The following is a 21211-nucleotide window of genomic DNA, read 5'->3' as shown; positions in this document are numbered from 1 at the left end:
CCCTGGAGTTTTACATTTAAGCGCCCTTCCCTGCTGGGTTTCTTGAGATGATCTGGAACGCACGCTGGAAAAACACACTGGGGGAGCGGGGAGGTCTGTCAAATCCCAAAGCAAAGAGCAGCCGAGCCTTGCTAAGTAAAATGAAAGAGACTTAAGGAGGACAGAATCCGTTAGCGTAGACACTTAGGGGTTGAATTTACTCCCCCATGCCCGCAATGTCATAAAGGAGCAGGACGTCAGCGTGCGCAGCTCTGGGGGTTCCAAAGCTGCGAAGTGCGGTCTTTGGAGGCGTCGGGAGTCAGTAATCCCTCAGTTCACTCCCGCCTCTCCTTCTTGCCCATCCACGCGAAAGCTGGATCCAAAGGCTTCGAAGATCTGGTGACTCTGGTGCTGCGCCCCGCGGGGGCGGGAGACCGGTACCCGCCTTAGGCGGCCAAAGTTCCGACACTGCCTGGACAGGGGGGCCGAACTTCTGGAAAAACGGCTTTGGGGAGCGATCGGTCCTGGAAGGGCGAATGCGGGAAAGTGACTCGGTCCCCTAAAGTGGAGACGTTGCAGCGGGACCCCGCTTCTGGGAAGGTCCGCTAGAAATGTTTGAAAATATGTTTCTCCCCATTCGAGGTGTTTTGTTTTGTTTTGTTTTGTTTTTTTCCTTTAAATCTATTCCCTTCAAAAAAACAAAGATGTGAACGGGCAGGCGCCACCTGGTCTGGGAACTGAGCTTGTGACTCTTGAAGATTTCGTTTGTTTCAGGTTGAGAAAAGAACCTGACGTCTGTCTGGAGCTGTGCAAACCGTCTGGGGCGCCTTCGGAGAGGGACGTGCTCTACCCCAGCCGCCCAAAGCCTCGGAAGGTTGCATGGAGGCGGCGTCGGGACCGCTGGACCCCAGATCACCGGAGGGGTGGGACGGAAAGAAAACCCAAAGCACCACAGCCCGCACCCCTCGAAGTCGCGGCCCCGAAAGCGCGGGCCAAAGCACGCGGCTGCGGGGCGGGAAGGGGTTCTCAGCCCAGAGCTCCCCGCTCAGCTTCTGCCATTTCCTCCACCTGATTTCAGCCGGAGGAGGTCATCAGTTTTCGAGGGCAGATCGCAAGGCAATATTCCCGAGCAATTTGAAAAGCCCTGGGAGAGAAGAAAATTAAATAATTGGACTGAAGTCTAAAATAAAGATCGGGAGGGAGATTATGAACCCACTGGATTTTCCACTGAGAATCCCCTCCTATTAGCGAGTACCTCCGAGCTGGCTCTGTCCCCGAGGGCAGAAAAAGGGGCCTTTTAGGCCTTGAGATGGGGGACTCTCCCCTGCAGCTTTAGATTCTTGAAACTGAAGCTACCTTGTAACCAAGGCAGATTTTGAAGTTGTTACAGATAGGTTTCCTGTTCAAATAGTGTGGACCTCATTCTCCAGGTTCACTGTTTGGGGCGGGTCACAGCCTGAAGGTTGTCCGTGGGAGTGGGGGGACAGTACTAGAAAACACCATCACAGCGAGATTGTGAAAACATTCCCACAACTCTTCCTCTCAACTTTTGATTATTTGTGTGATGCAGGAAGAGGAGAATTCTGATTGCTTGTGGAGGCTCATCACCCCTGGCGAGGAAAAAGACAGAGGAAAAAAAAGGAAAATCTAATAGAGACCGGTGCAGTGTGCTCCAAGATGTTGGAACGGGTCCTCTGTGCATTTTTCCTGGTTTAAAAGGACAGAGTCTGTCTTTCCGGGGCATCAGTTCCTCAAAGGATATTGCTTCTGTGGCAATAAAAGGCATAGAACTAGATATAGTTAGCAAAATGCATATATATGGAGAGAGAGAGAGAGAGAGTGAGCTAGAGAGAAAGAAAACATGGGTTTTCTCCTTATGTCAATGGAAAACATATTTCCTGGCCCTCCAGGTATTTTTTCCAGGATGATCAAAGCTGGGGTAGGACCAGCCCCTTCCACATAATTCTTAGGCTGAATATGCACTTGCAGAGTGAATTTGGGGCATCACTCCACTTGACTTCAACTGGCACATTCAGATCCATATTCCGAGCTGGGCAGAGCATCTGAGCGATCCCTGCCGGGTTCAGATCCTAAGGAGTGAGCCTTGAGAGGCCAACAAGGAGACAGGAGGGATGTCTCCGGACCTTGCAAGAGGCACTGTTCTGTTTGCACCCAGAGGGCCAGAACCCCGAGACTAAGTGAGCAGTCATCTTGAGGGGAGAAGGGATGGGATTGGGCTTTCTTCTTCCTAGGACAAATCACATTTGGGAAACTTTTTTTTTCAAGGGTGGGGCTAAGCTTTAAAAGGTAGTGAGCCTGATTTTCTTGCAATGTTTGAAAAGAGAAATTCACCACTGTTTATGAGCTTGTCCCTGCTATTTAAAGTAGGAAGTATTCTAAAGGAAAAACTTAATATAGGAAATTTGTAGACCTACAATGCACCATGTTTAGAAGTACAACTGAAGCATACCCAACTGTATGGGGATATTGTCATCATGAGTCTCTACATGAAACATGACTATGCCACTTCATATGTACTATATGAGCAAATGGCAACAAAAACATAGCCACCCAGAATTTAATACTGAGATCCCTAACATCTGAATAATTTGCTTTCCTCCTTTACACTTACGCCAACTAAGATTTAGCCAGGTTTGCAGAAGTTTGTTCTCACGGCTTCCCTGCCTCTGTCCTGCAGCCCTTCCACCCACCCATCTACCCATCCATTTCTCCGCACTTTTTTTTTTTTTTTTGGAACCAGGGATCCTCTCAACTTTTTTAGGAGAAATCTTTGTCAGTGTATGATTAAACACACACACACACACACACACACACACACACACCACTTCTCTATCCCAAGACTGGGCATAAGGATCAGAAAATAGGGGGAGGGTTTCTTTCCCCATTTGGGAGGTACCCTTTCCACAGGAACAAGCAAACAGACAGAGAAGGAAGGGAAAGCTGGCTGATTCTTGGTCTTGGCAGTGGTGGTTAGCAACAAAAATTCCGCAGTTAGGATGTGTCCCTGTAGATAAGCACCGGAACCCCTGGAGGCACAGGGTACTAACTTCCAAAACCTCCAGATCGGTTCGCAGCGGCACGTCCTTGAATGCCCGGGCACCCGCGCCGGCTCGCGCCTCCCCACATGCCCAGGGCTCTCCGGGATCTCATTAGAGTCTGCTCTGCCCCACAGAGAAAAGTACCCACCTGTGTGCTCAGCTATCAGTGCCCACAGAGCGCACGCAAGTGCATCAGTCAGGATTACGGTCGTGATTGTGCCTGGCTCGCCGGTTCTGCTCTGGCGCCGCGGGAGCGGAGCAGGCGCTTCCCAGCGCGGGCCCTCGTCCCGCGGTCCTCCCGTGTCGGCCATTGGTTGTCCTGTGTGGAAGCGGCTTTCGCCAAGCTTCAGTTTAGTCGGAGTTAGTGAAATCCAATACTAAATAATTACTACATGGAAAAACAAACAAACAAACAAACCACAACCAAAAAAAACAACAACAAACAAACCCTAAAAATCAGCCTGTTGTAATTAACGAAAGAACTCTCGAAGTCCTGGGATCAATCCAGAAAGAAAAGAGAAAGGAATTAGATGCTGGCGCCGTGTTCCCGGCGGAGCCAGGCGGCGTTGACTGCTTTGGCTGAAGGGACCCGCCATCCAGGCTCCGGAAGTGACCCGAATCTCCTAAAAATCTGTGCAGAGAAAAAAATTGCGCTGAAAGAACAGTGCCAACGCCAGGATTCTGCCAGATTTGGCGAGATAGCAATTTGGTTTCTGGCAGGCGCATAATTCTGCTAATTATGGCTGGGGGGGGGAAATGGGTCTGAGAATTATATACTGCAAAGTTGTTCCTGGATATCCTCAGACATGGTGTCTTTATTCCCGCTTAAATATAAGATTGTTAACAAAATCGTTAATAAAAAAGAATTTCTGCCTTACATATGTCTGAATACCATGTCTGCTTAATAGCTTTCTGCATCAGAGAAAACACTGGTGGAGTTGGATTAACAAACCTGTGTGTCTGTGTCAACATATATCTTTACCCACAAAACCATAGGTCCACCAAACCCCACACACACATCTCAGCAATGGCATAAAGACAATTAAAGGCTTTAAATTTTTTTAATTTAAACATGACTATGTTTCATATTCAAGGAAAATATTTTTAAATTTTTTACAAAGATTACCTAATTAGATGGAGATGGGTACCTGAGGGCACATATCTTATGTTAATATTTATCTAAAGTTCCCTTAACACCGAACAAAGCATATATTATATACTTATTTGTCTAGAGATGATAGGTCTATAATAGATGAGAGAAATAAATCTGCATTACTTCTTTGGAGAGATATTCATTAATAAACCAAGCACTGAAAAGAGAGTTACAAGTGCTTCAAATCACACATGCAGATTCTAGCAGAAAAGGGTTTTCCTAAGGCCTCAGAGTAGGAGAGGAATTGCACAAGGTTTCCTTAATGCCTTAGGAATAGCATCTCTGCAAAAACGTGAGGATGGTCTTTTTTCCCATTTTGCTTATAGTGGCTCAGCTGAAGGAGAGAAGGCCCCCACTGCAGAGAGCTGGAGTTGGAGGATTTGAGGGGTCCTCCCCAAGCTCAAATCCTCACTGTATTTCCTTTTCTTTCACCATCATCAGCCTGCCCTCACCAGCACCCCTGTCATGACCAACCTATAAATGTCTCCATGCTAGCACAATGCATACCCATCACAATACATGTTCCCCCAGCCTGTGTACTATCCAGTAGTGTTCAAACACCAGGACTCAACAGTCATGCTCCCCCAAAATGCTGAAGGCCATCAAGTGCAAGAAGTCTGAGGTCGTCTCTATACCTTGAAAGATATTTCTTCTTATCTGAGTTAAATTTTCTCTGACTATGCAAGTGAGTGCAGCAATCTTTGGGAAGAGAGAAAATGGATGTCCCCATCTTCCTTTCTAGTTCTTTAGATTTCATCGACTTTGCTGCATGTATGTATAAAACAACACCACAACTAAGAGAAAAAATTCTTCTAAATACTCCCTAGAGAAGGATAAATTTGGGTGAGAGGGAAGAGACAGTGAGGGAGAGAAAATCTAGCAGCCCCCTCCCTAAGGATATCGTAGGGATAGTTTCCCTCCAGTAGCTAATACTTCACCAAATTATATCTTTTTAGGAAGGTGGAATTAATTACCACCAGCAGGAATCTTGTCCCAAGTACCCAGACATTCAAGCTCCTTCCTGCATTTTTGCTCCATAGATCCCAAGCAAGATTGGCTATTTTAGCAAAGAGGGGTTCTCGCCCTTTAGTTGAGTCTTAGGTTTTCATTTCCCTCTTTTTTGGAGATAAGAAAATTAAATTTTCTATCTTTTGGTAAGGCATCTTTTGAAGGTCCTTTTATTTCTGGTGTCCAGCTCAATTATTTTCAAATTAGAATGATTAGAATGTATCTTCTGCTGTGACTTCTGAGGGTATCTGGTCATGGGGAGAACTAGGCTGTAATCCATTTAGGGTATAATTTTTCTCCTTCCTCATAATGAAATATACTTACATCCTCTACCATCTGCCTCTTAGGACCCACTAAACTCCAGGTCTCAGCATCATGGTGGAATTGAGGGCAGTATTTCACCTAGTTAGAGATGAAATGTCCAGTGCTTCAGCTATGTCTTTTATATTTAGTCATTCTTATATAAAATGATATATAAGATAAACAGTCCATTTTGATCCAGAAGAATGCTGTATTGAGGTCCACAACCCCTTCTGAGAAAAATGTTATTTTCCATTATCTTCTTTTAAAGTAACTGGAAATCCTAAAGAGACACACAGAAAGAGAGAGGGAGAGAGAGAGAGAGAGAGAGGGAGGGAGAGGGAGAGGGAGAGAGAGAAAGGAAGGAAGGGAAGGGAAGGGAAGGCAAGGGAAGGGAAGGGAAGGGAAGGGAAAGGAAGAGAAGGGAAGACAAGAGAAGAGATTGATCTGTCTCATTTCTAGGAGCCGCAAATTTAAACTTTAAAAGATGGAGGAAATGATTGAAAGTGATAAATACCTTTTCCAAGCATTCGGTTTGTTGGCTTTCTGACCAAAAGGGCCCGTTGTTAGATCTCTGAAAGGAAGCCAAATCCAGCCCCCCTGCAAACGCTCCTCCACCTCTTCCCCAACCCCCCTCAACTCCCTTGTCTAACTTGAAAATGAACTTGGACTTCCCTCTCAGACAGGCCCTAAAACCAGGAGAGATTTTATTTGTCTGTTTTTGAAGGGCTTCCTAAAAGGAGGAGGTGTCTGGGGTGAGGGGAGGGGAACAGAGGGCCCTCTCCCACTGCAGGGATGGGGTAACGGTAGGGGCTCTGGGGAGGCAAGAAGCCGGGAGAGATACTTTGTTAATTTCTTAACTCTGTGTTTATTCCCGGAACTTCTGTCAATGGGGGTGGGGGGAGGGCAAGTGACTGGCTGAGATGCTGCTGAAAAAGAAAAGGGAGTAGGAGGGAAGAGGATTAGAAAAGGGATGGGTCTGGGGAAGGAGAGGATGAGGAGGGTTGGGAAGGGTCTCTGTGAGGAGCTTGGCAGGGCTGAGAGGACAGCGATGGAAGCAGTGGAAGAATGAGGGCTGAGGTAGGGACCCTGGAGGCCACTGGAGGAGGCTTCCTGAGACTTCCCCATGGAAGCAGCTACCTGATTTCCCCACTCAAACACAGAGCACCACAGGTGTGATTGGGGGCAGGCTGGAGGAGAATCTAGGAAAAGATTGGTGATGGCAGCCTAAACCCCGACCCTCGTGTGGATCCCTGCAGAACCATAGAGGAAAGTTTGATGTGACTACCTAAACCCTCAGCCAACACTGCAATCCTAAATTGACAGTAGAAGAGAGTGGATTTCCCTGATGTCTAAGAGAGGGAAGTGAATAGGGCCTGGAGGAAGGCAAGTTTGGGTTTGAGAGCAGAAAACTCTGAAACTCAGGAGCACAGCGATGCCTCAGCCCATCCTGGTCCCATCTTCCTCAAGCTGGGGGCCCAAGGAGGAAGAACAATAAAGGTGGACGATGCCAGGATGGCAGCTGCTGTCCAGGAGGTGAGTCTCAGCCTGGGAGGAGAGGCCTGGGTGGCTCTGCTCTGAGTCCAGGCTGTGGGGGTGGAGAGATTAAAGTGGAGCAGGTTCCAGAGGGATCCAGGAGCCTGGGAGTGGCATCTGCATCTGCACACTCCTTGGGCCACCCCCAACCTTTTAGAGCCAAGGGAGGTGGAGGGAAAGGAGGCGAGGAGGCAGGGCCAGGGAGCCCCATTATCAGCCACTTTTCCTTCCTTCCCCACCAGTATCACCCTTTGTGACCCAACAGGAATTAATTTCCTCTGAGTGTGTAAGGCTCTCCCAGCTCAGTCACACTCTCAGGGGGCTGTCTCATAGTTTCATCCCCCCACCCCGGAACTCCCAACCCTTCCTGTAAGTGACTTCTCTATCCCAAACATCCCTTTCTTTCCTAGATAGCTCAAGCCCTATGTCCTCTATCCTCCACAAATCTCTTCCATTCTGCCTGCAGCCCGTATCCTGGACAGGAAAGGGCCCCCCAAACTCTATGCCCGCCCACCAAGGCCCCAAGTCTGGGCGAGAATCCAGACCCCATGGTGGTAAGGCTCTTTGTTCTCCTGCAGCCTCAACCCACCCCCTCCTTTTTTTAAACTGGAATTTCTCCCATAAAAAAAAAAAAGTGGGGGGTGGGGGGGCAAGAGCTTCAGAGCTTCAAGCTCTTTTTTTTTTTTTCCTGGGCAATATGGAGGAAACAGAGGAAAGAGCGGGAGGAAGGGAAATCAACTGATGCTTGATTTCCAAAGAAGGCAATCTGGGCCCTGAATAAGGGGTACACCAACCTCATTTATCTCATCCCCTTTTCCCTAGCCTGGCATTCAAGCTTCACCCAGCCCTCGAGTGTGTACGGCAACCTTGCACGCTCCTGCTGCAAATGCTGCTAACTTACCCCTCCGACTTGGTCTCTAACACAGCGGGCCAGGAATTTCACCCCTCAACTTTAGAAAGACACAGACATCTGCCTCTTCATTTTCCTGGGGATATCTAAGCAGAGAGCAGGATGAGCATATAAATCAAGTGTGTATCCAGAGAAATAAACAGACCAGCAGAGATCTTTATTTGCATAGAGAGGATTTCGGCGAGGGCTGGGTATTTTCATGAATACACTTGGGCCGTATCCGCAAGGGCATGTGCTGGAACAGTGCATGGAGGCTGCCCATGATCACAAACCCACAGGCCAGGCGTGTGCACACGTACGCCGTGCAAACACACACACACACTTCCAGTGAGAAGGCACATTGAATATCTCCTTTATATATTGGGGCCTTTGAAAACAAGAATTTCAGAGTTGAACTTAGCGGGGAACTCAGTCCATAGAGGAAGCTGAGGGCAGAGCGGCTCCCTTGGCCTCGCCATCACAAATGTCCCTTTGAAAAAAGAGCGGAGAGTGCAGCCCAGGGCTTCTCGACGGGGCTAGAGGGGCCGTTTTCCATTTTCTTTTGGTGTGATGAAATGCTCCGTCCTTTCCCGCACACACCAACATCACAGCTAGAGACCGAAGGGTCACATTCCTATTCATTCCTCCCGATTTCCTCTCCACCAGGTCCGCAGTCCAGCTCCATCGGCCCACCCGCGAAGCCCCAGGCGGGGCGAGGTGTGGCTCAGCGGCGGGGGGGTGAGCGCCGAAGCCGAGGGTTTCAGCGCCTGGCTTTCTAGGGCGGGATCGCCTCATCGCTTCGGCGATGTAATTACTACGTTTCCAGTAGTGCATATTCTCCTGGAGTGTTTAATTTGGTTTTATTTGTGTCTCAGCGAGATTCACAATTTTTTTTTCGGGGGAGGAGGGAGAAGCGACCCCAGGCTTAAAGTTAATTAACCAACAAGGCTCTACTTTGAGGCGCCCGCCCGCAGGCTCTCGCCTCGTCGCCTCCCTCCCTGCTCCGGGTGCGCCCCCGTCTTGGAGCCGGCAGTTTCAGGCGCGGAAGGTCTTGGGGAACCCAGCGAAAGAGTGGGAAATCGTTCAGAGCATGCGGACCCTTCTCTGGCGCTTTCAACGCCCTGAGTCCTGAACTTTCGCCTCCAGCCTTCCCACTCTCTCAGGTCTCTGGGGGGCCTACATCTTCTTCGGCTGGTCTCCTTGACGAAGGGAACTTTTCCTTCTCTTTCCACTCTTCACTAAATTTTGGCCGCATAAAGCCCCTAATAAATGGAATTGTAAAATTGCTGGGTTAAATCTATATCTCATTGCAATAGGAATAGTTAATGCCCTTATATAAACCTGGAAAAGAACCTACTATTGATTTTATTTATTGCTGGGCCGCCTGCACCCAGAGCCTTTCTGCTGTTCTGCCCCTTACTCCCAAAGGCTAGGGGACCCGTCTTTGGGTTCTGGCCCGTGAAGACGGATCTGGCGTTGAGCTAGACCATTCCCAGACCCGGGAGGGAGCCCCAGGAACGGGGTGGCCATTTCAGGCCCTTTGTTTCGCCCGGCTGCCCCACTCAGCCCGGTCCACGTCGCCCGGGTTCTCCACGCGGAACCGGACCCCGCACTGCACAGGAGGGGAAGCCAGGGCCTCCGCACCACCCCTACACCTGCGGAGGGAAAAAACGGCAGACCTCTCCACCCATCTACCCCCACCAGGCAGGCCGCAGGCAGACGCGGGGGCCAAGGTCACACGACCCAGTCTAGACTAGCCAGGCCATGTTTGCTTTCCTCCTTTTACCTTGACCTTGGGACTCCGGAGGCAGGGAAGCCAGTTTCCTAGCCAAGAGCCGGCTCCCAGCAAGACCCACCTTCCCCTCCACTCCTCTCTCCTCCTTCCACCATCATCGCCCTCGACACACACTCAAGCTGGCCTGCTCATGTTCCAAGCTTCCTGATATATTTTTCCTCCTACTGCCAGCCCAGTCCAAAGCCTGCTTTCTGGAACTCTGAGGTGACCCTTCCGAATGAAGATCACCCTGATAAAGATTGCATCTCTTATCCTAACTCACCCACACCAGGGCGCTCTCCATCGTCCAACACCACCTTGCCCCTACCGGTAGAAGGGAGGCGGCCCGTGGGCCAGATCTCAGTACAGACCTGGCCATTTGCTCTCAAGTTGAAGGGATCCAGTGGGTTCGGCTTAGCCCGAGGCTATTTCCTGGCCACGGCCTGTGCGCGGTCTGGACAGGAGCACCCAGCATTTAAAATCTTTGGCAGAGGCAGGAAAGAGGGAGATGCTGTAGCCCCTCTCCCCTTTTCTCTCTCTCTCTTTATTACCTCTTCTCCTCAGGGAGGCCCTGTGCTGAAAGGGAACTTGGCTCAATCCCACGGAGATGGTCTCTGGAAAGGGGTGCCTCTACTGAGGCACCAAACTGAGCACAGGAAGCCCGACAAGTCTGGAGATTGGGAGGAGAGAAGAGGGGGGCTTTTTTAGAAAATTAGTAAGTTGGTGTTAATTTTTTCTTTGAAAAGATTGGGTAGTTTCAAAGCATCGAAACACTTCACATTAAAAGAGAGTGACCCCAAGAATGCTATGGGAGCTAAAGTTGGGGTTATCCAGCTGGGAACTGCATTGATCCCGGCTCTGCCTGGCCCCTCAGCGTATGGCCGGCTCAACCCAGGCGGCCGAGGGCGGAGGCGAATCCGCGGGCTGGGGTCGGGCCTCCTGGGGTCTCCCAGAGTAGCGCCTGGGAAATGTCCCTCCAAAGGGGCAGCGCTGCCGACTCTCCCTCATCCCACGTTTCCTTTTGTACACGGATCTGAGAGCGCGTGCTCTTCTTGTTCACATCAAGAGCTTTTCAGCTTTCCTAGACCGAATCCCTGCTCCTCCTCCCCCTTTTCTTTGAAAAATCTCACTCCGAGTCTTTTAATTTCTATTGTATATTTAAATACCCGTCTATTCTATTGCCCCCATTTCTCTTCTTTATTCTATCTCAATTTTTCATTGAGAGCATCCCGCCCTCCGTGTGATGATGTTTGTGTTTGGGGGCTACTACATCCTCCTAGCCTTCTCTGCTCCGCTGGAGGAAGACCTGCAGGCAACGAGCCTAGAGAGGGTCCCTCTTAGACAACTGGGGCTTTGGGGAAAGTGGCTGAAAGTCGGAAATGGAAACACAATCCCGGCATCAAAGTCTTGCTGCTCGGTGTCGGGTTCTTTCCAGCCGGAGCTCCCAGGGAGTCAGCCAAGGCCAGACCCAGGGCTCCCCACGCCCTGCCGGTGCGCTTCCGCCTGCTTTCCAGTTTTTTTATTTATTAAGAAAAAAAAAAATACGGTGTCTCCCCGACTCTTAGCTCCAAGCCCCAATCCAGTCACAGCGATCTTTTTGGGTAGGAATCAGTCTCCCCCACACGCCTCCTAAGCCTAGTGGGAGGCGCCCAGGAACAGTCCTGGTCTTGCCAGACCCCTTTGCGTCGGCCAAATTCAGCCTCCCCCTCCTCATTCTCCCTCCCCGAGGCCGGCCAGGGGGCGTTGCCCTGTCCCTTTAAATCTCCCAGCTCCCTCCTCTTTGCCCCTCCTGAGAGCCAATCAGCAGAGACCTCTTCCCTTTCGCCCCGCCCCACCTCTAGGGGTGGGAACCCCAGGAGACCCGGCCAGGGCATCACGTGCACGGGTGGCGTCACGTGGGCGCGGGAGGGTTGCAGAGGGGAGGCTGGCGGGAGCCGGTGATTTCTTAATGAAATGTCCCCGCATGCGTAGAGGGCATGTAGGGAGGGAGGTGGAAGCACCAGGAGGAGGAGGAGGGGAGGGGTAGAGAGAGAAGGGAGGAGGGAGGGGGGAGGGGAAAAGGGAGCGAGGTGTCTCCCCAGCTCGCAGCCTCTGGCAAGTGGAGTTTTTAAAAAGCTCGAGCAGATCATGTCATGACGACTTCGCTGCTCCTGCATCCTCGCTGGCCGGAGAGCCTTATGTACGTCTATGAGGACAGCGCGGCGGAGAGCGGCAGCGGCAGCGGCGGCGGCGGCGGCGGGGGAGGCGGCGGCGCGGGCGGCGCGGGGGGTGGCTGCAGCGGAGCGAGCCCCGGCAAAGCCCCGAGCATGGACGGGCTGGGCAGCAGCTGCCCGGCCAGCCACTGCCGCGACCTGCTTCCGCACCCCGTGCTGGGCCGCCCGCCGGCTCCCCTGGGCGCCCCTCAGGGCGCCGTCTACACGGACATTCCGGCCCCGGAGGCGGCGCGCCAATGCGCCCCGCCGCCGGCGCCCCCCACCTCGTCCAGCGCCACCCTGGGCTACGGCTACCCTTTCGGTGGCAGCTACTACGGCTGCCGCCTGTCGCACAACGTGAACCTGCAGCAAAAGCCTTGCGCCTACCACCCGGGCGATAAGTACCCCGAGCCGTCGGGCGCCCTGCCGGGTGACGACCTGTCCTCCAGGGCCAAGGAGTTCGCCTTCTATCCCAGCTTCGCCAGCTCCTACCAGGCGATGCCCGGCTACCTGGACGTGTCTGTGGTGCCTGGGATCAGCGGGCACCCGGAGCCGCGTCACGACGCGCTCATCCCCGTCGAAGGCTACCAGCACTGGGCTCTCTCCAACGGCTGGGACAGTCAGGTGTACTGCTCCAAGGAGCAGTCGCAGTCCGCCCATCTCTGGAAGTCTCCCTTTCCAGGTAAGGAAGGGGCCCGAGCGCCGCCGCCGCCGCCAGGGACCCGTCCCAGCCCCGCCTGCCCCGGGGCTCCGCGCCCCAGCCACCCCCGCCGTCTGGCCCCGGCGCGCCGGCTCTGCTGGGCTGCCGATGGAGCCGGCCGGGCGAGCTGCGCTGAGGAATGCGCCGGGGAAGAAATCTGCTCCGACACGTTCCCCGGAGCTGCCGGGCTGAGAGTGAAGCAATCACAGGCGCCCGAGCGCCCGGCCGCCGGCTCCGCTCCAGTCGGGAGCTTGTCTCCTCCTCCCCCAGCGGGCTCCAGTCTCATGCGCGGCTCTTGGCCTCCTAAGCCCGCTTCCGGCCAGGAATGGGGGGTGGGGTGGGCCTTGGGTGCCTTGGAATCCAAAACCACTAGGACAAAACGCTCAACCCACCGATTAACTGCGGAAAAAAATAAGAACACCCAAACATTTTGTTTGCCTGAACGTCCAAGATCATTCAGGCACTGCAGGCACTGGACAGTTTTTGTTGTCGTTGTTTTTGAATAGGGGTCTAATTTGCCGGGATCTACAGAAATGTAGGATGTTTTCTTTTTTATTTTCTTTTCTTGATTTATTTTAAGAATTTGGCCACGAATTTCCTGATTGTTAAAGGAACAAGAGAGCTAAAATCTCTGGAGAAGGTGTGGAGAAAAGGGAGTTCACATCCCTCTCCTGGATTATAAAATTCTTTGCCTCTCTGGTGTACTGAGCTCAAATCCTGTGGGTGTTCGCACTACCAACTCCCCCAAATGTGGGGGAGAAAGAGAGTTACCCATGCCTTAGACACAGGGGAGTGTCTCTTTCTCTTAGAGGGGAGTGAGGATGAGGGTGGGGCGGGGCGGGGGGGGGGGAGACCTGCTTTGGAAGGATCTGAGGTCCAGGCCCAGGCGGGGGACCCCTCTGTATTGTCTGGCTCCATATGCGGTGGGGGATTGGAATTTACTGGTGTTCTGTTCCCTTTCCAATTGAGGCTATCTCTGAACAGGAAGGGATCCTGCAAACCACCACCCCCCACTCCACAGGGGAAAAGACCAGTTCCAGGTTTCTCAAAACCACATCAGGAGCTTTGTATTCAGCTTTGTGCTGAGAAATCAGGATTCAGGGTCTAGTGAATCCAGAGCTTGAGTCTGCTCTTGCTATATATAAGCAGAGCTCAGTGGGAGAGGGCTGACTGGCTCCATTCTGATGCCTACAGGGGTCCTGGGGCCCCAGAACAGCCGTATATGTCTCCCCATACTGCCCAGAGCCCCCCCTCCCAGCTCTACATGTGGACCCAGGGACATTTTCATTGGGAAGTATAGACCTGAAGACCTCCTAAGGGTGGGCCTGAAATTCCTCTGCATCCGGGATTGGGGCAAGGGCAGATGGTTAAAAAAAAAAATTACTGAATGATGTTAGAAAGTGTAGCAAATAACATTCTTGTAAATATTATAAGATGACTTAGTATAACACAGCTGACCAAGGTGGGACCCACGCTAGACACCCAATTTCTGGCTGCCAGAAGATTTAGGATGATAGAATTTTAGTACGTGGTATCATGCGTTACCTACTCTGCATTGACTATATTTTTATATAATATGATTTCTGTTATTAACTACCTAATATGAAACACATAATAACACTTTTCTAGAAGATAGGCAACTCACATGTAGGTGTACAATAATGTGTTGTGGAGATATGGCCCTTTAATTTCCCATCTCACCCAGATGGGAAGCTGCTTAGGAGATGGGGGTTTAGCAGGAATTCCTGGAGCATCAGTAGCTGGTAGCCAACAGGCCATGCTAAGGAGCTGAAGGACAGAGGGGAAGATGCCCACCAAGCCCACTGTGGGCAGAGGCACAAGTCTAGAGCAGTGGGCAGTGGGTTTAGTGTGAAGAGGGGATGAGAGGAAGCTGCTCTGGCATTGCTGTGTATGCATGTGGAGCGAGGTGGGAGTGAGAGATTGGAGAGAAGCTCAGAAATATCTTTGAGCAAAATAAACATCTTAAAGATTCCCAGAAAAAAAAAACTAAAAGTGAGCACTTTTTTATCACAGCCTCCTAGAGAAAAATATCTTTGACATAAAAAAAAATATAGCCCAACTGAGATTTAATACACTTGCAAATTATGGCATGGAAGTGGATATAAAAACCCAGTGTATCTCAACAGCTATGTGCTCACACACTCCCGGTGTGGAAATAGAATCGGGCTGGTGTATCTCAGTGAGTGCAGAGGTCCAGGCAAAAGGCAGATGAATAAGAAATTATCTTCAAACACCCTCCATCTTTCTACCCACACAGAGCTCTTTTAAAGTAGTGAGATTTCCAGATAACTCTGTCTATGCAATTGTGGTTTGTTCGGCAGCATCTAGGCATAAACACTACTGTCTCTTTTCAGTGCCTCTGGCTCTGAGAGACCTCATCTATGGCAGTCTGGGCTGGTGTGGGAGATGAAGGCAATTGTTCAGAAAGATCCAGATAATTAGGGCCAAGATGAGTTGTGGCTTCTTCCTTCACCCAATTATCTAGACCCTTGCTTCTTTGCTCTTTGTTTTTCTTCCTATAATGCGTATAGACAGTTTTTAATTTTGACAGAGAGAGGCAGAAATTCCAAGAGAGAAGCAGAGAGGAGGGGGGTGGGGTGGGGGAGACAGGGAGAGACAGAGACAGATAGGATGGGGGGAGAGAGTAAGAGAGAGAAGGAAATAATGGACTCTTTGGGCCATACTGGAAGTCTCTACTGACAAGTCTTTGGAATTTGGTTGAGAAGAGTGGCTAGGATTTCTAGCTGAACAAGGTCCTCTTCGGAGGACCAGAGCCCTGTTTTGGGAGTGGGTGGTCAAGAGCCAGTGGGCAGTAGGAACATGTACACAGGACCCCAAGAGAGAGCTATGGCTGAGCATTGATCTGATTTTTATCTGCTCCTCAAAAGTGTTAGGTTCCCAGGTATGAAGTGGGGTGTGTGTGTGTGTGTGTGTGTGTGTGTGTGTGTGTGTGTGTGTGTATGTGTGTGCGCCCACATGCTCTGAAGGGAGATTAGGGAAAGGTTGATGTAAAATTAATCACCAAGTCCTCTACTTACTTTAGGCAGCATAGACACAACTCGAGGCCTAAGCTTCCAGATGTTTCCACATCTGCAGATCCCACTTCCTTTCCAGACAAGACAGCAGACAATGAAAGGGGGCTTCTTTGAGAAGGCAAGACTGAAGGTATTTCCCCAGTTGGCCAAAACAACCAGCCGTTAGGTCTGATCCACGAAAAACTTGGCCAAATCAACTCTTGGCATTCTGTAGAGAAAAATAACCAATTTGGACCAGTTATCTGCTTTTTTTAAACTGATTTTTTAGGGTTTGTTGATTAAGCCTCATTGGAAATTTATAGTTGGGGTTTAGGAGACCCAGACTTGGGTAGATAATTGTGAGCATTTCCAGAAAGTGAAGTTTAAAAAAATCAGGGACAATTATCTGGTTAATTCAGGAAACCAAACCCACTTTTATCCCATTTGCTCTCCAGGAAAAAGGAGGTATTTTAAAGCTAAATTGTACCAGGTGGTCTGTTTCCATTTTAGAACTTACTGTGTCATTATGTTGAGTCCAAAAATCTGGGTTTAAAATCTGGCTCTGCCACTTAAGTTCTTTTACCTACTCTGAGCCTCAGATTCCTTATCTTGTAAAATGGGTTTAATAAAATAAGACTGGAAAAAATGTTCTGAGGATTAAAAAAGAGCCTCACGGTATCATTACTGACCCTCTCTGTTTTACTCTTATTCCAGAATCATCAATTTCTCAAATCATAGTTACATCTGTAAGAGTAAGACACATTTGAGAACTGAGAGACTTTTAAAAATTATCTTGTGCAAAAAAAAAAAAATCCTTTTTAACATAAAGGACCTGCTCTGCTAAAGTGAAGTTGTTTTGTTTTGCAGATTAAAAAAAAAAGAAAAACAAAAACTTGGCCTATTCCTACATAGGCAGAGAAAAGTGACAAGTCCCACAATTTTCCTGAAAAATTGTCATCGTGAAGACAGCCAGACCAGGCCATTGGAACCCCCTCTCTCCCATATTCTTTCTGTGTACTTTATTCCCCCCCTGCATTTGATGGTGACCTCTTCTCTCCCCATCCTTGTCAGGGACAAGGGTCCCTGAGAGAGAGCAGACCCAATGAGAAAGGGTATAAGGAAGGTGTTTCATGAGGGCGGGATCGGGGGGTCAGTGAGAACAAGCATTTCAGGAAGAGCTTTGTGTCCTCATTCTAGACTGTGTCTACACTTTCAAAGGGCAGTAAGAATGAAGGGGAAATCTCAGCTATTCAGTCCTACTCATTAAATCCTGCATGAAGAAGTCTGCCAATTACGTTTTTAAAAATTGAAGGGTGAGTTACTCAGATAATTTTCCTAGTTCCCCACTTCCCCTTGAAAGTGTTGCTATGATCTTTTTATTGACAGAGGTGAGGGTGGAGTGGAAGGGGGGATATAAGTGACACATATTGCCTGTGACATTCTCAGAGCATGAAGAAATTGAACTAGTAGTGGGATGACAAGGTATTTAGAATTTAGGATTAGGGTTCCTGCATGGGGTGGGGACAGTCTCCTTCAGCCTCAGAGGAATGACAGGGATAGCAGATTGGAGCAGAATTTGCAGTTTTGGTGAGTGGACATTTATGGGGGCAAGGGAGGGGCACTGATTTCTTTTTATAGAAGACTTACGTGAACAGCTGGTTTCAACCCAAGAAGGGCTCTCTTGGTGTCTCCTCTGGTGGGCACACACCCGGGTGTGGACCCTCTACTTCTAGGGACCTGATTCCCTACATCTCAGTGCTAGGACTTCCCACCTTGGATGTTACTAAGTGGCTCACAACACTGGACTCCTAGAGATTGGCTCCCAGGCAGTCTGGCTTCACCTGGCCACTTTTCTTCTCTCTAGCTGTCGGTGCTGGCCTCAGATTCCTAGTGCAGAGCCAGTGACCAAAGGCAAGAGGCCCCACTTGGGGGTCTGTGCCCACTGAAACTGTCTCCCTGCCCGCCATGCCCTCCCTCAAACATACAAAAGAACACCTTCCTCTGATAATGGGGCAGAGTATAAACTGACCCATGCCCAAATGATCTAACTGCAGGAAAGAGAGATTTTCCTGAATACCTGCAATCCTGCAGGCTAGCAGACCAGAGTGCAATTTGGAGGGACCCCTCTAAGGGAACGAGGATTCTAATAAGGAGTGCTGTGTAGAGCCATGCTGGAAGCTGAGGCAAAAGGAAAAATCAGTAATACTGGTCCCGTATTTATTTAAAATTTTCATATTTTGTTCATCATGGATTTTTGGGCATTCATTTATATATTTTAAAACATTGTATTAAAATATCATTTATCTTGGTTACTGAGTTTTGGGCGCCCCCTCCTTTAAAGTTTGCACCAGAGGCAATACCCCAGGGTCCTCACCTAAGTCGTGGCCTTGCTGATAACAGAGGTGCAAAAGATTTGGGGACAGTCCATCAGCTCCCTTTGAGTCCCTGGCGGAACCTGTGCCTCCGCAGCCGCGCAGACTTGAGGCCCCTCGCAGGGTCCTGGGTCCAACCATGCGACTCACTTCTTGCCGCCCGCCTTCTCTCTCCCCCCAGACGTGGTCCCCCTACAGCCCGAGGTCAACAGCTACCGGCGCGGGCGCAAGAAACGCGTGCCCTACACCAAGGTGCAGCTAAAGGAGCTAGAGAAGGAGTATGCGGCCAGCAAGTTCATCACCAAAGAGAAGCGCCGGCGCATCTCGGCTACCACGAACCTCTCGGAGCGCCAGGTCACCATCTGGTTCCAGAACCGGCGAGTCAAAGAGAAGAAGGTGGTCAGCAAATCAAAAGCGCCTCATCTTCACTCTACCTGACCGCCCACCCAGCCGCCCGCCCCGTCTATTTATGTCGCCGATTTGTACCATATCCGAACACACCGAAGGACGCTTTTCGGGTACAGACAAATATTTAATGTTAACCAGAAAGAGGAACTGCTCCGCTGGGAGGCAGAGGGTATCAGAGGGTGTGCTCTGCCGCCCTCTACTCCCCACCCCATCCTCAACCCTCACCCCTATGCAGATGGCACCTACCCCGCCTCAGCGGCTTTGGAGGTGGGTCCGGGCGGGCGTGGGAGGAAGGCAGCTTGCCTCCACTCCCTCTGGCCGTCGCCCCTCGCCTTGCCAGAACGCCGAGTGGCAGCGAAGAGCCCAATCATTCCAGCCAAAGCAGAGTTGGGGAACCCCGAATGACCCCATTTTTGCCTCATCCTTTGCCCGGGCAGGTAGACGACCCCCCTGAGGGTGCGACCCTGAGCAGGACCTGGTGAGCTCCTACTTTCCTTCCACTCCTTCCTCCTGTTCCCTGTCCCTCTGGCACTCTTTAGTTAGGCAAGATTTCCCAGTTAAGATTTTTCTGTGCATATTTTAAAAGTCACATTAATATTAATGATAAGTATTAGGGATCTGGCATCGTGATTGGAGTACAGACAGCGCTTAGGTTTTCTTTCTTTCCTGTTTCAACAAAAGCTGGAATTGGCTGAGGAGCCACCTACCCTTCTCCCCGACCTGGACCAAGGAACTGAGTTTCTGAGGAGCCACCTTTGCCCCCATGGCCTCCTCTGTTCTGCTTCTCAATCAACATGCGGAAATCCAGGGAAGACAGAAACTCCCACCATGCTGCTAAATCTGTCTTCTCTCCTTCTCTCTCTCTTTCTCTCTCTGTGGTGAGGCTGAGGATCAGGCCAGGCACAGAAGCAGAACTTTTTTCTAGGGAGCGGACAAGCTTCTCTTCCAAGGGGATGGAGAGCCGGTCCTCCAGCAGATTCCCTCTCCAGTTGCTTCTCCATCAAGGCAGTAGCTGAGAAGGCCTCACATTTTCACTTTTACTCATTGTTCAGAGGACAGCAGTTTTTCTTCCAGGAGACCAAAATAGCTGGCTCCCAATTAGCCAGCTAACGTAGACGCTGCCTGACATTTCCCTCCTCAAAGGCCAACTCGGTGCTGGGGGATGGGGGCTCACCTTCTCCCTTCCCACTGGTGCATTACAAAACAGTGTTCTTTTGAAATGTTCATCCAAAATAGGCTTTTTAAAAATGTTGTGTATCTGTATATAGTATTGTGATGTCTGAATGACAATGTACTGAATGCAAAAAGGAAAAAAAAACCCACAAACCTGTTTTTAAAATAAAATCTTTTTTTTTTTTTTGCCTTGATTTTATTGCTCAGATTCCTTCTGAAACTCCTTCTATCCACTGGCTCTTGGGGTAGGCTCTGTTGCCCTGACTCAGCCAGAATGGGCAGGGGAAAGAGTAGAGAGAACATCCCCAGCTGGATAGATCCCAAATTTATATTCTGCTCCACTTAAGTTTTTTAAGTGAGTTATTCAGATTGTTGATACTATCTAGACAGGAGAAAAACTCTTTCCCATCCTGATTCCCCAAATAGATGAGTATGCTGGGGAGAGAAGGATGTGATCAGCGACTGAAAAGGCCTGGGAGCAGGTGAGTGGGTTCACTTCAGTTAATAGTCAGAGCTCAGAGCTGGATCTCTGTGCTGAGAAAGTGGTGTCCCAGCTGGGAGCTGGATGCTGTGGTGGTGGCAGCGTGGCGGCAGTGGGGCACTAATCTTAGGCTCCTGAGGCTCTACTGCCCCCAGAGGGTCCCAAATCCCTCCAGACAGTTCAGAGCTGGAGCTAAGAAGGGGTCCCCTCAGTCTGTCCTGCTGGGAGGCCGCTGCAAGCTCAGCATTCCCAAGCTGCTCCCTTTTCCTCCCCACCAGCCTATGCAAGAGGTCGGGCTGCTAGGGCCCCATGGGCCCCCAGTTCTCTAAGCCAATCTCACTTGTATTCTCCAGCATTCTCAGGAACCCCAGTCTTCCAGGCAATCAGGAGCCCTGTAGACTCTTCCACTAATTTGTTTTTCCTGCCGCGTCCGTCTGTGCCTATCTCCCTATCTGGCTGAGTTAATGAGGTCGTTAAGATGTCAGGTTAAGAGACTTTTAAAAAGGGATATAGCCTAAAACAATGTTATCTCAGATTAAATCTTTACTGCAGCAATTTTTATTTATATATAATATTTTTTCGCTCCTGAGACACAGAAAGACTGGAGGCATTGGGTTGGAAATCAGAGTTCTCTGATCTCACATTGCCTGATGGCTGAAGTTCTTAAAATTTTATTTAAATAAATGTTTCAGGGGTGTGTGTGTGTGTCTCACACACACACACACACACCGAATCTGAGAGACAAAGAGCCTGAGGAATTCACCCTCTGTGGAGACTCCGCTACTGATATGGCCGCCGGTACTGTTCTACTCCATTTCAACTCTGGGTTAACTACCAAAGAATCCCACGCTGGGCAGTACAGATCTAGGAGGGAATAGATGAATCTCCCAGGAATAATGTTCATTCTCAATTCCATCTCTCCTTTCTCTCCCCACTCACCACCTTAACCTCTCTCCAAAACCCCTGTGTCTCTCCTGAGGTGGGAAGAATTGAAAATTAAATGTGTGTGTTTGGTCAGAAAAAGGAACTGAGTAGACAAGAGACCTGGGGCTCTCTTGATACCCCCACCCCTCTTGACTTGGGGGTACATGAGGTAGTCCCATGACATAGCTGTAGAGTCAGTGGAAGCTGGAGACTCAGTGGGGAAAGAGA

General features: G+C 50.1%; 1 protein-coding gene across 1 annotated transcript; it reads left to right on the top strand.

Annotated features, from left to right (window-relative positions):
* Window positions 1-11738: 11738 nt before the first annotated feature.
* Window positions 11739-19757, top strand: HOXC13 (homeobox C13). The gene is made up of 2 exons (XM_057555891.1): window positions 11739-12572; window positions 18179-19757. The coding sequence occupies exons 1-2, from the start codon at window positions 11831-11833 to the stop codon at window positions 18433-18435; spliced, it is 999 nt and encodes a 332-aa protein (XP_057411874.1). The 5' UTR covers window positions 11739-11830; the 3' UTR covers window positions 18436-19757.
* The last annotated feature ends 1454 nt before the right edge of the window (window positions 19758-21211 follow it).

This window comes from Balaenoptera acutorostrata, chromosome 11 (assembly GCF_949987535.1).
Source record: "Balaenoptera acutorostrata chromosome 11, mBalAcu1.1, whole genome shotgun sequence".
NCBI lineage: Eukaryota > Metazoa > Chordata > Mammalia > Artiodactyla > Balaenopteridae > Balaenoptera > Balaenoptera acutorostrata.
The sequence above is the reverse complement of the archived record's forward strand: the minus strand, read 5'-3'. Positions and strand labels throughout refer to the sequence as shown.